Raw genomic sequence first — 16,058 nt, forward strand, 5'->3', positions numbered from 1 at the left:
GTTAGGTTTCTACCTGTGCCCTCGGCGCTACGCAGTGTTTTCTTTTTTAAAAAAATATTTTTTGAAGTTTATTTATTCATTTATTTATTTAGACAGGGAGGGGCAGAGAGAAAGGGAAAGAGAATCCCAAGCCCGATGCAGGGCTTGAACTCACGGAACTCAGGAACCGCGAGATCGTTACCTGAGCCCAAACCAGAAGTCCAACAGTCAACTGACTGAGTCACCCAGGCGCCCCAATGCTACACAGTTCTGAGCGTGACTTACTTACCTCAGGCTGAGCACGATGAGGTAGAGGCAGTGGAGGCCTTGGGAACCTTAAGACCAGGAAGGGCAGAGCAGGCGTGTGGGACCTGGCTCTGATAACCTCAGGCTGTCTGCTCCTCCTTTTTTTTTTTTTTTTTTTTTTTGTAATGTTTGTTTATTTTTGAGAGACAGAGCACAAGCAGGGGAGGGGCAGAGAGGGAGGGAGACCCAGAATCCGAAGGAGGTTCCAGGCTCTGAGCGGTCAGCACCAAGTCCAACGCAGGGCCCGAACCCATGAACCGTGATTTCATGACCTGAGCTGAAGTGAGACACTTAACAGACTGAGCCGCCCAGGCGTCCCTCTGCTTCTCCTTCTGAGCCTTCATTCTCTCAACTGTGAAATGGGAGTGGGAATCTGTCCTATAACATTGTTGTGAGGATTGAATGCAATAATGTGGAAATGGTCAGGCAGCTGCTAGGTGCCCACCAAAGGCACCCTCCTTTCCCCCTTCTGAGTTTCACAGAGGCTGGGTAGGGGCCTGGTATATAAAAGGTAGGACCATGTGACTTGTTTGAAGTAGGGCAAGTCAGGGAAGGCTTCCTGGAGGAAGTGACATGCTTTGGTTGTAGAAGAAAACACAAACTATCCAAGAGTTACACAAACCCAAGGGACTTATGTCAATTATACCTCTCCCCGCCACCCCCCAGAAAGCCAATCATGTCTGGGAAAAAAAAAAAAAAAAGAAACACAGGGAGATTGAATAGAGAAAAACCACAAACTATATTGAAACTCACAAAAGAAAATCTGAAAAAAGAGGGTCAAACCACGTTGGTGGGGAACCCTAATACTGTTCCTCCTTTCTCAGTTAATCTAGAAAAGCAATACAATTCCAGACGATACCCCTGTTGGGTTCTTATGGGAGGAGGAGGAACGAATTTTGACAAAACTGTTCTGAAGTGTTACCTAGAAAAGCATTGCATGAGAATAGCCAATAAAATAATGAAAAGCAGAAGGTTAGGGAGGAATTTGCTCTACCAGATATTAAAACATAGTCATTGAAAGAGTATGGTGTTGATAAGGAACAGAGCCATCAATGGAACAGAATTGTTCCAGATAAGTGAGATCTTAGTGCGTGTGTGCGTGCGCATGCATGCGCGCACACACACACACGCACACAGTCCTTTTGTGTCTGACTTCTTGCACTAAGTATGATATTTTCCCAAGGTTCATCTATATTGTAGCACGTGTCTGATTTCCTTCCTTTCCATGGCTGAATGATAATCCGTTGTATGGATGGACCACATTTCATGTATCTGTTCATCAGTTGATGGATACTTGAGTTTCAGCTTTTTTGGCTTCTGTGAATAACGCACGGCTGTGCGAGTCTCTATTCGAGTCTCTGCTTCCAATTCTCTTGGAGTATGTACCTAGGAGTGGAAGACCTGGGTCAAAAGTAGTTCTAGGTTTACTTTTTTTCAAGGAGCCGCCAAACTGTCTTCCTCAATGGCTGCACCATTTCATATTCCCATGAGCAGCGCGTAAGAGCTTCAGTTTGTGTCCTTGCCAGCACTTGTTATGTTCCATTTTTAAATTTTTTATTTTTTTAAGTTTATTTATTTGTTTTGAAAGAGAGCGTGAGCTTGAGCTGGGGAGGGGTGCAGAGAGAGAGAGAGAGAGAGAGAGAGAGAGAGAGAGAGAATCCCAAGCAGGCTCCACACTGTCATCGCAGAGCCAGACGCAGGACTCGAATTCACAAACTGTGAGATCATGACCTGAGCTGAAATCAAGAGTCAGAGGCTTAACCAACTGAGTCACCTGGTGCCCCCTTATTTTCCATTTTTTAAAATGATAGTCCTCCTAGGGGCGCCTGGGTGGTGCAGTCAGTTAAGCGTCCGACTTCAGCCAGGTCACGATCTCGCGGTCCGGGAGTTCGAGCCCCGCGTCAGGCTCTGGGCTGATGGCTTGGAGCCTGGAGCTTGTTTCTGATTCTGTGTCTGCCTCTCTCTCTGCCCCTCCCCCGTTCATGCTCTGTCTCTCTCTGTCCCAAAAATAAATAAAAACGTTGAAAAAAAAAATGATAGTCCTCCTAGTGGGTGTGAAATGGTGCCTCACTGTGGTTTTGATTCATGTTTCCCTAATGGCTCATGATGAGAATCTTTTCATGTGCTTCTTGGCCAGTTGTGTGTCTCATCTGGAGAAGTATCTATTCAAGTCCTTTGCCCATTTTCGAATTGAGCCGTTGTTGTTGGGTGTAGGAGTTCTTTATATAATCCGGATATTAATTCCTTATCTGATACATGATATTTTCCCCTACTCTGTGGGTTGTCTTTTTGTTCTGTTATCTTTTGAGGGGCACCTGGCTGGCTTAGTCCATTGAGCGTCTGACTCTTGATTTCCACTCAGATCATGATCCCAGGGTCTTGAGATCAAGGCCTGCATCAGAGGTGCACTGATCGTGGAGCCTGCTTAAGAGTCTCTCTCTTTCCACCTCTGCCTCTTCTCCCTGCCTTGCACATGCATGTATGCACTCTGTCTCTCAAATAAGAATAAATAAATAAAACAAAAATGTCTTTTGATGCACGAAAGTTTTCGTTTTTAAATTAATTAATTAACTTATTTAGTCATCTCTAAACCCAACATGGGGCTCAAACTCACAACCCCGAGATTAAGAGTCATATGCTCCACCGACTGAGCCAGCCAGGTGCCCCACAAAAGTTTTTAATTTTGATGAAATCCAGTGCATCTATTTTTTTTTTCTTGCCTGTGCTTTTGGTGTCCTATTCAGCAAATCATTGCCAAGTCCAATGTCAGGAAGCTTCTCCCTGTGTTTTCTTCTAAGAGTTTTAGAGTTCTAGGAGTTCTAGGTCTTACATTTAGATCTTGTTTTTTTTTTTTTTTATTTCACTTATTTATTTTGAGAGAGAGCAAGCGGGGGAAGGGGCAGAGAGAAAAGGAGAGAGAGAATCCCAAGCACGATCTATGCTGTCAGCACAGAGCCAGATGTGGGGCTCGAACTCACAAACCGTGAGATCATGACCTGAGCTGAAATCAAGAGTCTGGCGCTTAACCGACTGAGCCACCCAGGCTCCTCTTAAATTTAAGTCTTTGATCCATCCATTCATTTTGGGTTAATTTCTATATCTGGTGTGAGATAAGAGCCCAGGTCCATTCATTTGCCTGGGGATTTCCAGTTTTCCCAGAGGCTCTAGTTGAAGAGACAAAGGAGGCTCTTTAGCTCAGTGGGGAGAGGCTGGGTTACGTCACCAAGACCCCAGCCTCCACCCCAGCCTCCCTCCTTGGCTTCCCCTCCGCTCCCCACATTGTCTCTTGCAGGTTCACAAGTTTGTGGACAGAAACCGGGATCATCCTGACCCTGCCGTGGTGGAAATGCTTGCTCAGAGCCAGCTCCAGGTGTCCCTGCCAGCCTTCTCTGGGCCCCCACCCCTCCACACTGTGGCCCCCACTCTGCCCCGGACACTCTTGCCCAAGGGCCAGCCCCTGGCACTTTGGACCATGGGCTGAGCTCTCCAGGGTCTGGATGCTACGGACTGCTCCCTGCCCCCAGTTCTGCAAAGACAGGGCGCAGGCCCACCCCAGCTCCGCGGGGACGGGGCACGGGCAGGGCTATGGAGAGGCCTGGGGGGCAAGCCAGCTCAGCCTCCTCTTGCCCTGCAGCTGGTGGGCAGCCTGTTCCAGGAAGCAGAGTCCCGGTCCGGGGATGGGCGAGGCAAACCCACGCTGGCGTCTCGCTTCCAGCATTCTCTGGAGGGCCTCCTAGCCCAGTTGGGCAGGTGAGAACAGTGCCCCCCACAGGAGACCCCAGGGAGTTGAATGGCGGGGGGCTGGTCTATGCCCAAATGACCCCCTTTCCTCCCATCAGGAGCCATGTCTATTTCATCCAGTGCCTCAACCCCGACCCGGGAAAGGTGAGCTCCCCTCCACCCCATGCATGGCCCTGGAGCCTTCCCATCCACCTGCCCCGCCTTTCTCAGTGGCCCCTGCAGCTTTAAGCCCCAGCTTTCATTGGCTCTTTCCCACGGCCACAGCTTCCGGGTCTCTTTGATGTAGAACACGTAGCAGAGCAGCTGCTCCAGGCAGGCATCCTGGAGGCAGTGTGTACCCGCAGCGCCAACTTTCCTGTGCGTGTGCCCTTCCAGGCTTTCTTGGCCAGGTAGGGCCCCAGGATGGGGGCGGCCAAGGGCCCGGGGACCTCCGGGCCCAGACCCACAGGGACGGCTGGCAGACCCGGGGTTCCTTTGGGGCGGAGATGGACCCACTTTCTTAGGGACCTTAGGCCTGGCTTCTATCCTCTTCCTCGAGCTGTTCTTTCTCCTTCTCTCCCTCCATCCCTCTCTCCTTCCCTGTTCATTCCCCCCCCCCCCACCACCACCACCAAGCCTCCATCTGTCCCTCCTCCATACAGCAAAACCCTGCTGGGTGCCTGGCACAGAGTAGGTTGTTTCCAAATCGCTGTCGAATGACTTAGGGACTAAGTAGACTGAGGGCGGGGGGATGGTCAAACAAGGGTGGAGGGAGGTCCTCGCTGTGCTTGTTCTGACCTCAGCTCTCCATCTGAGGGGCAGGTTCCGGGCCCTGGGGACAGAGGGGCAGGGAGAGTCCTCAGACCGGGAGAGGTGTGGCGCCATCCTGAGCCAGGTGCTGGGGGCTGAGTCGCCCCTCTGTCACCTGGGAGCCACCCAGGTGGGTGCACGTGTGCAGAGAGGCAGGCGTGGCTGGAAAGGGAGAGGAGTGTTCGGGGACAAACTCGGGATTTGGAGTGGGCCTGGGTGGCAGGTGTCCTGGGCTCCCCGCAAGAATGGGTTGTCCTGCTGGAAGGGAGGAGGCTGAGGCCTCAGGAGAAGAGCAGGGTGGGCCCTGGCTGCCCGAGCCCTCCCCTTTGCCCCCAGGTCCTGCTGCGGGAGTCCGGCTGGCGGCAGCTGGAGTGGCACTGGGCCCGGCGACGCTCCCAGGCCCTGCTCGCCCTGCACCGCAGCCTGCGCGCCTGCATCTCTCGCCAGCGCCTCCGCCTCCTCCTCCTGCCGCGGATGCAGGCGCGCGTGCGAGGGCTCCAGGCCAGGTCTGCAGGGGTGGGATGCGCAGGGGGCAGGGGGGCTTCTCAGTTGGTGGGGCAGGGTGTGGGAGGGGTAGGGCCTCACGGCAAGTCTATCTGCCCCAGTGCAGTCCCCGCCCATACCCCTGCAACCTCTGCTTGAATGCCCCTACTCACAAGAAGCCCACTACCTGCTAAGGCCACCCAAAACTGCAGTCTTGACTCCTTGAGTGTTTTTTAGTCTGTTCTTCACTCCGCTGCAAAAAATGCTCTTTTAAAAGCATGGATCGGGGGGCGCCTGGGTGGCTCAGTCGGTTAAGCGTCCGACTTCAGCTCAGGTCATGATCTCACTGTTCATGGGTTCGAGCCCCACGTCGGGCTCTGTGCTGCCGGCTCGGAGCCTGGAGACTGCTTCAGATTCTGTGTCTTCCTCTGTCTCTCTCTGCCCCTCCCCTGCTCGCACTCTGTCTCTGTCTCTGCCTCTCTCTCAAAAATAAATAAATATTAAAAATTTTTTAAATAAAATAAAAGCACGAATCAGGCTGTGTGAGGCCCTGCCTGCCTCTCCAGCCTCTAGGTCAGAGTTTTATACTCCAGGCTCTTTGGGTTTCTTGATCCTATAACACTCCCTCCCCCTTCTCACATAATTAACTCCCATTCACTTTCACAGCCTGTCTTTGCTTGTTCACCCAACAGCTGTTGGTTGACCTCCTCCATCACCACCCACCCTCCCCCCCACCCCCAGCCAGGCACGGGGACACAGGGATCAAGGCAGAGATAGTGCCTACCGGGCTCACTGGGGAATCAGGTGCAGAGGGTAAACCAGCCACCAGGCACCCCAAAGGTGGTGTGAAAGTGCTGAGACAAAGTAAGGGCAGTGTCGTGGACACCAGGGAAGCCTTCCGAGGCAGGGCACCCATCAGCGCTATCCATTTCCAAAAATGTTTTCATCACCGACAGAAACTTTGCATCTCTTATGCAATTATTCCCCACTTGCCTTTCCCCCAGTCCCTAGTAACCTCCAGTCTACTTTCTGTCTCTACCAACTTGCCTGTTCTAGATATTACATGGAAATTGACTCATACAGTATTTCCTTTTACACCTGGCTCACTGCGCTAACTGTAATGTTTGCAAGGTTCATCCATGTCGTAGCCGGTATCAGAACTTCATGTTTTTTAAATCTTTAAAGAAGTTTTTATTTTTGAGAGAGAGAGAGCATGAGCAGGAAAGGGGCAGAGAGAGGGAGACGCAGAATCCGAAGCAGGCTCCAGGCTCTGAGCTGTCAGCACAGAGCCTGATGAGGGGCTCGAACTCACAGACTGTGAGATCATGACCTGAGCCGAAGTTGGACACTCAACCGACTAAGCCACCCAGGCACCCCTCATTTCGTTTTTTTTTTTTTCTTTTAATTTATTTTGAGAGAGAGAGTGTGTGAGCAGGGGAGGGGCAGAGAGGGAGGGAGGGAGAGAGAATCCCAAGCATGCTCCCCGCTTGTCAGTGTGGAGCCCAGTGTGGACCTTGAACCCACCAACAGTGAGATCACGACCTGAGCTGAAGTCAAGAGTCAGCCGCTTAACCGACTGAGCCACAAAACTTCATTTCTTTTTTATGGACGAATAATGTTCTATCGTGTGCACAGACCACACCTTGTGTGTCCGCTCATCCGTCAGTGGTCATTTGGACTGTTTCCACTTTTTGGCGACTGTGAGGAAGGCTGCTCGGAACGTGAGCGTGCGAGTATCTGTTCAGGTCTCTGCTTTCAATTCTTTGGGAATTGAAAGGAGTGGAATTGCCGGATCACGTGGTAATTCTCTGTTTCGTGTTTTGAGGAGCTGTTTTCCACGGCGGCTGCCCCGTTTCCTGTTCCACCAGCATGAGCCAGGGTTACGGTTTCTCTACAGCTTTGCTGATGTTTATTTCACACTATTTATTTATAAAGTTTATTTATTTATTTTTGAGAGAGAAAGAGAGCACGAGCAGGGGAGGGGCAGAGGAGAGGGAGACAGAATCCGAAGCAGGCTCCAGGCTCTGAGCTGTCAGCACAGAGCCCAGTGCGGGGTTCAAACCCATGAACCACGAGATCGTGACCTGAGCCGAAGTCGGACACTTAGCTGACTGAGCCACCCACGCGTCCCTATTTTCCACTTTTTAAATTAGAGCCATCCTACTGGGCGTGAAACAGTACCTCATTGTGGTTTTGATTTGCATTTCCCTAATGGCGAACGAGGTTGAACATCTCGCTTTTCGGCCAGTTGTGTATCTTCTTGGAGAGATGTCTAGTCAAGTCTTCTGTCTGCCTTTTGATTGTACAGTTTGTCTTGCTGAGTTGTAGGAGTTCTTTATAAATCCTGGATATGAAACCCTTAGCAAATCTGTGATTTGCAAACGTTCCCCTGCCTGGCCTGTGGGTTGCCTTTTCACTTTCTTGATAGTGTTCTTTGAGGCCCCAAAACTATACATTTATTTTATATATTTCTTAAGATTTTATTTTTAAGTAATCTCCACACCCAACATGGGGCTCGAACTCACAACTCTGAGATCAAGAGTCACACTCTCCACCGACTGAGCCAGCCAGGTGCCTCCTATTTTTTTTTTTTAAGTAAACTCTACCCCCAACATGGGGCTTAAACTCATGACCCCAAGATGCTCTACCAGACTGAACCAGCTGGGCACCTCAAAACTGTACATTTTTTTATTTACAAAGATTTTTTTTAATGTTTTATTTATTCTTGAGACAGAGAGAGACAGAGCATAAGCAGGGGAGGGGCAGAGAGAGAGGGAGGCACAGAATCCGAAGCAGGCTCCAGGCTCTGAGCTGTCGGCACAGAGACCGATGCAGGGCTCGAACTCAACAAACCGCGAGATCATAACCTGAGCCGATGTCAGACGCTTAACCGACCGAGCCACCCAGGCGCCCCACATTTTTTTACTTTTTAATGTTAATCCTGCTTGTGACTCCTTTACTGAGGAGTCTGGTCTTATATCTGGAAAATTCTCAAAGACACAATCTCTTCTGCGATGTCTTATTGGATTTCCAGTGACGGTATTTTTTTTTTTTTTTCATTTTTAGAAGTTCTTAAATAAAAACATGTCAGGGGCGCCTGGGTGGCTCGGTCGGTTAAGCGTCCGACTTCGGCTCAGGTCACGATCTCGCGGTCCGTGGGTTCGAGCCCCACGTCGGGCTCTGGGCTGATGGCTCAGAGCCTCAGCCTGCTTCCGATTCTGTGTCTCCCTCTCTCTCTGACCCTCCCCCGTTCATGCTCTGTCTCTCTCTGTCTCAAAAATAAATAAACTTAAAAAAAATTAAAAAAAAATAAATAAAAATATGTCAGACTCTTAACATGTCGGTTGATTCAGTTAATCTTGTGGTGGGGCAGGTATTACACGAATCCTCATTTTGCAGGTGGTAGGGACAAAACAGAGAGGGAAAGTAACTTCCTCATGACCGCGAGGACTAAACAGGAGGGAAGTGAGCCCAGTGGTCGGCTCTGCTGTCTAAGACCTTAATCTCCTTCGCTGAACACCTGCTCAATGCACCTGTCCTTTCAAAGTGTCCTGTCCCTTCCCTGCTGCTTCTGTTAAGCACCTGGGGTGGGGGGCCGCTGGCCCGGGGTCAGTGTTTACGTTCATGTCTTGGCTGGGGGATTCAGGTACTGGACTAAGTTTGGACTCCTCACCACGCCCTCCTCCCCCACCCCCACCGGCCTCTAGGAAGCGGTACCTCCGGCGGCGGGCGGCTCTGGGACAGCTGAACACCATCCTGCTGGTGGCCCGTCCCCTGCTCTGGAGGTGGCAGAGACGGCAGGTGCAGCTTTTGGGTGGGGCAGCTCGGGGTAGAAGTTAGGCCGCCTTGCCGGGTCCGGCTCTTCCCATTCCCCGCTGCCTGCTGTAGGCCGGTGCCTCCTGGAGGTCGCTTCCTTTATCCCTGCCCGTCCTCCAGAGTCTGACTCTCCCCTGTCCGTCTGGGGTGCCTTCCTATCCCCTCCAGGCCTTCCTTAGGGCCTGCCAGCTCCCCTCTTTTGCCTGATGATTCCAATGTGAGGGCCATAAAAAAGCTCAAAGGTCAGTGTCCACATACTGCTCCCCTGGCGCCCCTCCCTGGATGGACTTTGTCCCCTGGGATCATTTCTTCCTGCCCTCTCCTCAGTGCCCTGGCAGACGGGCAGCGACGCCCACAGCACTAAGGCTGGTGAGGGCTCTGGAGGGCCGGTGGCAGGTGGCCGGCCCCTTGGGGTCTGTGCTTGTTTCTCTGCTGGGGGCTGGCGGGGGCAGCTGAACTGCCGAGGCGGGGAGGAGCTGCTGGGAGGTTTGAGGAGACTCCTCCCCGGGACCCCAGCATCTCCTGCGTCTCCCCGAGCAGCTCGGGCGTTGGCGTGGTTGGCACAGCAGGGGGACCTCCGAGAAAGCGCCAAGCATGGTAGGTGGACTGGAAGCTTGAGGGCGTCCACTGGGTTATGAACCCACTGAACCTGGCGTGGCTCCAGGGAGAGTGTGGGGTCCCAGCCGAGCCACCGTGGCTCCTAGCTCTCAGGGGCATCCTACGCACCCCCTAAGAAGAGCCCTGGGCTGCCCTATTTTCCCTCCATGGGCTCCTGGGGTCTTATTTGTGTCCAGGATCAGAACCCTCGGTCTTTGGAGATGTTTATAGTCCTGGGGGTGAGGAGGGACGCTGGGTCCCCGTAGCCCCTCCCTTAGCACCTTGTCAATTGCTCCTCTGTGCCAGGAGCTGGGACGCTTGGAGATCCCGGCTGAGCTGGCCGTCACGCTGAAGGCGGCAGAAGGTGAGTTTTGATTAGTGTCACTCTTGCCGTGACCCCTCTCCCCACCCGGTCTGTCTGCAGTGTGGTGGCTCTGACCCCACGGTCCCTCCCTGTGATGCGTTTGGCTCCCCTGAGCTCCCTCTGCCCCGGGGGCTGGGGGCTGATGGTGAGTGGGGGAGGCGGTGCCACAGCCCGGTGCCTGACCTGGTATTTCGGCGCCTCCCCGTGCTGTCCCCAGGCCGTCAACATGTTTTGGCTGATAGCATCACGGAGTCGATGCCCCCGGAAGTGCCTGTCCGGCCCAAGCTGACCCTCCCCCCCGACATTGACCAGTTTCCGTTCTCCGGCTTCATATCCATTAGCTTTCAGGTGGGTTCCCAGCCCTCGGCTCTTCCCGGCTGACCCCCACGGCTCCCCAGATGTTAGCCCTGCCAGGCAGGGGCTGTGTCTCTTCTTCCTTCTCCCCTGCAACACACCCAACCTCTCCTGTCACGGGAGTGATGGGTGTGGCTGCACTTCTAGGAGACTATCCGTTGAACCTAAACGCCTAGCCCTCTAGTGTCACTTAGATCCATGATGCCTCACCTTTGTTACCCCTGTGGCCCCCCCCCCCCCCCCACCGCCGCTCCCGTTGAGGTCCTCTGGTTAAAGCGTGTGTAATGACGAGGCAAACGTCTGGGCTGCAGTGTTGGATACGAAACAGGATTCGAAACTGCACATGGAGTATGATCCCAATCTTGTTGACAGTGATAACAGGTGTGGGAGGGTGATGTGTGTTATCTATGCATAGAAAGTAAGACTAGAGAGACTAAAATGTCAGCTGTGGTCACGACGGGCAGTGAAATATTAATGGTGTTTTTTTATTCTTTATCCTTTTCCATGTTTTCTGAGTTTCCTGCATGCACGGGTGTCAATTTTCTAACCAGAAAGAACAATTAAGATGCACACTGCAGGTGGTTTTCCTGCCGGGCCCCCTCCGCCCTGAGGGCGCTCGCTCCTGCGGGCTCTGCCGGGGGCTGTCTCCAGCAGGTCAGCACAGACCAGCACCTGCTCAGGCACTGTCACCCTCCTTGCTTGCAGGAGCCATCCCTGCCCCACCCTGGGCAGCCACTGACCAAGCCCCTGACCCGGCTGGTCGGGGAGGACCCTCAGCATGCCCTGGATATCAACAAGGTGGTGAGTGGCACATCGGGGAGGGGACGGGGTGAGCCGGGCCCTGGCTCCTAGGTGCTGGCTGAGCACAAGGGAGGTCTGCACGTCCTGCACTCGTCCCCGCTCTGTGTCTACAGCTGCTGCGGCTCCTGGGGGACGGGTCCCTGCCCTCCTGGCAGGAGCAGACCATGGGCGAATACCTGGTGCGACAGGGGCAGCGCCGACCAGGGCTGCGGGACGAGATCTTCAGCCAGCTCGTGGCCCAGATCTGGCACAACCCGGACGAGCAGCAGAGCCAGCGCAGCTGGGCCCTCATGGCCATGCTGCTCAGCGCCTTTCCCCCAATGCCCACCCTGCAGAAGCCGCTGCTCAAGTAAGGGGCCCGCCACGCGGGGGCCCAGTGACCGGGGTCGGTGGGCTGCCCACCCCCACAGCAGCCGCGTGCTGTCCCCACAGGTTTGTGTCCGACCAGGCCCCCACAGGCATGGCAGCACTGTGCCAGCACAAGCTCCTGGGGGCCCTGGAGCAGACGCGGCTGGCGCCCGGGATGGCACGCGCCCACCCGCCCACGCAGCTCGAGTGGACAGCCGGACGGCGGCGGGGCCGCATGGCACTGGACGTCTTTACGTTCAATGGTGATGCTCACCTTCCGCTCTCCAGCGGCACCTCCTGTGACCCTGATCTCCCTTGTGTCCTGCTCCTGGAAGCCCCGTGGGGACAGCGGCCCCTTCCTGTCAGGGAGGACCTGCTGCCGCTCACGCGGGCCCCCCACCCCTTGTCCCTGCAGAGGAGTGCTACTCAGCCGAGGTGGAGTCCTGGACCACGGGGGAGCAGTTCGCTGGGTCTATTCTGCAGAGCAGGTACTGGGGCCCGGGGTGGGGAGTGTGGCCAACGCTGACCACTGTCCCATCCTCCTGTGTCCCGCCAGGTGCCTCCTGCAAACCCAGGGCCAGAGCCTGCTCCCCCGAGGAGTGAGGCTGGGTGGGGGTGGGGACACGGAGGGGTAAGTGGGCTCCATAAATAAATGAGCACGTCAGAGCCGATGTAGAGGTAGAAGGCCGTGAGGTGCAAATGAAGGAGAGCCGTCTGAGGAAACCAGTTCCTAACCCAGGTTCCGCCAGCCACCTCCGCTTGGCCCGCACTCAGGTCCTTGCCCCTTCCCCGGGGGGGGGGGGGGTCGTCTTCCTGGCTGACCACTGCCTCTGTCCTTCCCAGAGGCCTGGAGGTGCCCCCCCGTGGCTGGTCCGTGTCACTGCACTCCAGGGATTCCTGGCAGGATTTGGCGGGCTGTGACTTCGTGCTGGACCTCATCGGCCAGACTGAGGACCTGGGGGACCCCGTCGGTCCTCGCAGCTACCCCATTGCCCCCCGTGGCTTGTAGGTGCCGCCCAGCGCCCCTGTCCCCAGCCTGTTCCTGTCTCAGATCTGTCATAGGTGACCCCCCGTAGCTACCCCATCACACCCTGGGGTTCATAGGACCTGCTACAGGGCCAGCCCCCCTCCAACCTAACCTTCTCCCACCACACGGGGATGACCCCCCACAGCGGCTTCTATCCCTTGCCTCAGCCGGGGCACCACCCCCATCCGAGGCACCCCCTTAGCTGGGCCCTCTGTCTCCTGCAGACCTGAGGACATCCCCCCCGCCCCTGGCATCCAGGCCCCCTCACTGCCCCCAGATCCACCTCCGGGTCCGCCCCCAACACTGTCCAGCAGGAGCCACACAGGTAAGGCAAGAATGGACACGGTAAGGTTGGCACGTGATGGGAATGGGGGTGCAGGAAGCCCCATACCCTAGAGTGACACTAACCCGCCTCTGGCCCCACAGCCGAGTCTCAGGTCTCAGGGAGTCTGGACGGCTTCCTGGACCACCTCTTCGAGCCGGTCCTCTCCCCAGGCCGCAGCGTGAGTGTTCTGCACACACACCCGACCCCCACCCACCCCTGCCCCACTCGATGCCTCTCCCATCTCTCCCAGGGCTCCAGTTCTGACCCCACGGCCTATGGCCTTTGTCCCTTCAGGATCTGGAGCAAGGCTGGGCTCTGAGCAGCCGCATGAAGGGAGGGGGCGCCATTGGGCCCATGCAACAAGGCAGCTACCCCATGGGTGAGTGCAGGGCTGAGCACCTATCCGGGGTCTCCCCAGGCAAGCATGGCCTGGGACCCCACAGGAAGCACCCGTGGCCCCTGCTCTTCTTGTTGTCTGGGGCTGGAGGGAGGTGGTCGTTGGGCCTAGATAGGAATCGACCTGGGAAGGCCCTGTGCCCTCAGTTTACCCAGGGATGATGCAGATGCCCGGATACCAGCCGGCCATGATGCCTGCAGCCATGCCCATGATGCCGGCGGTGGGCGCAGTCCCTGCCATGCCCGGTAAGGTGGAATCCCGGGTCCCTTCTCGGGTAGGAGCCGGAGGAAGGGAGGTCCGACCAGGGTCCCGGAGGGGACGGTGGGCGGAGGGCCGTGAGCAAGCTTGGCACTCGTATGCCACTTGCAGCCGTGGTGGTGCCGCAGCAGCCGCAGCCGCAGCCCCTGCTTCCCGGTGTGGACCCGAGGCAGCTGGCGGCCCAGCAGCAGAACTTCATCAACCAGCAGGCGCTGATCCTGGTGAGGGTGGGCAGGGCCCGCAGATTGCCTCGTGGGGACAGGTCCGCGGGGCAGAGCCAGACCGGCTCTCACCGGGCCCACTGCCCCCTCCCTCTTCAGGCCCAGCAGATGACCACCCAGGCCATGACCCTGTCGCTGGAGCAGCGGACGCATCAGCGTCAGCGCCAGGCAGAGGCCCAGACCCGTGGAGCTGCTGCCCCGACCTCACCCCCAGCCGTCACCCCCAAGCCCAAGAAGCCCCTGGTTCCACGGGAGGAGCCGGAGCAGGAGCTGGAATCGGTGGGTGCTCGTCTGAGGGTGAAGAGCTGAGGCCAGGCAGGTGGCACGGCCTGGGGTGGAGACAGCGGGCTCCAGGACTGAGTGGCCGGGAGACCCCACGGGAGCAGGAAGATGAGGAGAAGATGCCCGGGGCCCTGGCCCCAGAGATGGGGTGGGGGTGCAGGTGCTGGGAGAGTGGCGCCTTGGCTGGCCAGGCCGCTCCTTCGCTCCCCCTTCCCGCCCACAGGAGATCTCCCAGGAGCCCCGAGACAAGCCCCGGAGGCCCAAGAGCTTCCAGCAGAAACAGGACTTTTTCCAGAAACTGGGTGAGGCCGCTCGAGGTGGCAGGCCTGTGCAGAGCCCCGTCCGCCCCAGCCTGTCCAGGGCATGTGGGGCACATTCTCCTCCCCTGCGTCAATGTAGCCTGTCCAGGAGGCCGATGGGCAGGCCAGGTGGAGAGTAATAGGGCCATCTGGGGCACTTTCAGGGCAGCAGCAGATCAAGGTGAAGACGGTGAAGCCGCCGGCCAAGATACAGATCCCCCAGGAGGAGGAGCGGGACGAGGAGGAGGACGAGGAGGAGCCCAGAGCAGGTGGTGGGGAACACGGGGGGTGGGCAGGGCCCGCCCTGTGGGCGTGCACAGGGTCTCACCTGTTCCTTCTCCTCCGGCCAGTGCCATCCCCTCCTCCTCCCCCTATAGTGAAGAAGCCACTGGCACGAGGGGGGGCCAAAGCCGCACGAGAGGCTGAGGCTGAGCCGGCCCAGGAGGCGGGGCCTGGTGCTGATCCGGAGCCCGCACAGGACAGAGACCTGGTCCGCAGCTCGGACCCCGCGCCCCGACGGCGGGCAGAGCCCAGCAGGGAGATCCGCAACATCATCCGCATGTACCAGAGCCGCCCGGGCCCTGTTCCTGTGCCAGTGCAGCCATCCAGGTGGGTCCCGGGGGTGACCAGGGCTGCCCACTCCCCAGGGAGTCACCCTGTGGACTCGTGACCTCTTACTTCTCTCAGGAGGCCCCCAACGTCTTTCATGAAGAAAAACAACCCCAAGGATGAGGCTCTGGCTAAGTTGGGGATCAGTGGTGCCCACACATCCACATCGGTGAGGCCCTATCCTGTCCAGGGCATGGCTTCTCACCTTGGGAGTCCAAGGCTCTCTGGGGTAAATTTAGCCTCACCCCTAGAGCCAGCTGTGCAAATTCTCCGTGCCTTCTCTAGGTGCTGTCCCCCAGCCCAAAGAAGGGCCCCCCGCCACCTGTGGCCCCTCGACCCAAGGTCCCAACACAGCTTGGGCCCTCCAACTCCATCAAGGAGGACCAGGGTCTGTTTGGCCAGACTCCGCCCACTGCCGATGCACCCCCACCTCCTCCAGCGCCCCCACTGCCTGGGGAACCAGGGACCCTTTCAGCGGAGCCCCGTGGTGAGGAACCTCTTGTCCCTCGGTGGTGGGCTTCGTTGAGACGGCTGGGTTCCGAGCGGCCTGTCAGCACTCACGGCTGAGGTCGGCCGCTCGGGGTGCTCAGGCTTCGGGACTTTGGAGCCCCAGCTTCCTCATTCCCGTCCAGGGCGGGGCCCGGGCACTCCTGGCGCCCATGTGGCCCTGAGGGACTGTCACAGGGTGGTGTCCTCAGTACAAACCTGGCAGCTCCATCAGGAATTTAGTGGCCCTGCTGACCTGGTGAAGGACAGCAGGGAAGATGAGGGCTGGAGACGGAGGCAGGAAATGGGACGTGGGCAGGACGGAGGCAGCAGAGGTCGAGTGGGCAGAGCCCTCGCAGGGCCCCAGGGAGGTGAGGGTCTTCTGTCCCCATATCCCTGCCATTCGGGCCCGGGCAGCTCCTCGCCTGAAGCTCTCTGGCCCTTCCCTCTGCCAGGCTTGATGGAGCCCATGGGGGACCAGGGGGTCTCCACCCAGCTGCTCGTGCCCTCTGGCAGCGTGTGTTTCTCCTACGTCGGTGCGCCCTGGAGGCTGTTCCTACGCAAGGAGGTGGGCGC

General features: G+C 56.9%; 1 protein-coding gene across 1 annotated transcript in view; it reads left to right on the forward strand.

Annotated features, from left to right (window-relative positions):
- The window catches only part of MYO15B (myosin XVB), a 32,129-nt gene that overhangs the window by 8,208 nt on the left and 7,863 nt on the right, over window positions 1–16,058 (forward strand). Inside the window, exons 14-40 of the mRNA XM_032595716.1 lie at window positions 3,578–3,655; window positions 3,920–4,035; window positions 4,125–4,170; window positions 4,291–4,415; window positions 4,828–4,945; window positions 5,152–5,321; window positions 9,006–9,099; window positions 9,655–9,711; window positions 10,018–10,075; window positions 10,293–10,423; window positions 11,135–11,230; window positions 11,344–11,579; window positions 11,663–11,841; window positions 11,994–12,066; window positions 12,422–12,583; window positions 12,830–12,930; window positions 13,032–13,108; window positions 13,225–13,309; window positions 13,474–13,572; window positions 13,697–13,806; window positions 13,906–14,085; window positions 14,312–14,390; window positions 14,552–14,656; window positions 14,738–14,996; window positions 15,075–15,165; window positions 15,282–15,483; window positions 15,938–16,050. Coding sequence (XP_032451607.1) covers window positions 3,578–3,655; window positions 3,920–4,035; window positions 4,125–4,170; window positions 4,291–4,415; window positions 4,828–4,945; window positions 5,152–5,321; window positions 9,006–9,099; window positions 9,655–9,711; window positions 10,018–10,075; window positions 10,293–10,423; window positions 11,135–11,230; window positions 11,344–11,579; window positions 11,663–11,841; window positions 11,994–12,066; window positions 12,422–12,583; window positions 12,830–12,930; window positions 13,032–13,108; window positions 13,225–13,309; window positions 13,474–13,572; window positions 13,697–13,806; window positions 13,906–14,085; window positions 14,312–14,390; window positions 14,552–14,656; window positions 14,738–14,996; window positions 15,075–15,165; window positions 15,282–15,483; window positions 15,938–16,050 — 3,240 coding nt within the window. The remainder of the gene's footprint in view (window positions 1–3,577; window positions 3,656–3,919; window positions 4,036–4,124; window positions 4,171–4,290; window positions 4,416–4,827; window positions 4,946–5,151; window positions 5,322–9,005; window positions 9,100–9,654; window positions 9,712–10,017; window positions 10,076–10,292; window positions 10,424–11,134; window positions 11,231–11,343; window positions 11,580–11,662; window positions 11,842–11,993; window positions 12,067–12,421; window positions 12,584–12,829; window positions 12,931–13,031; window positions 13,109–13,224; window positions 13,310–13,473; window positions 13,573–13,696; window positions 13,807–13,905; window positions 14,086–14,311; window positions 14,391–14,551; window positions 14,657–14,737; window positions 14,997–15,074; window positions 15,166–15,281; window positions 15,484–15,937; window positions 16,051–16,058) is intronic.

This window comes from Lynx canadensis, chromosome E1 (genome assembly GCF_007474595.2).
Source record: "Lynx canadensis isolate LIC74 chromosome E1, mLynCan4.pri.v2, whole genome shotgun sequence".
Taxonomy (NCBI): Eukaryota; Metazoa; Chordata; class Mammalia; order Carnivora; family Felidae; genus Lynx; species Lynx canadensis.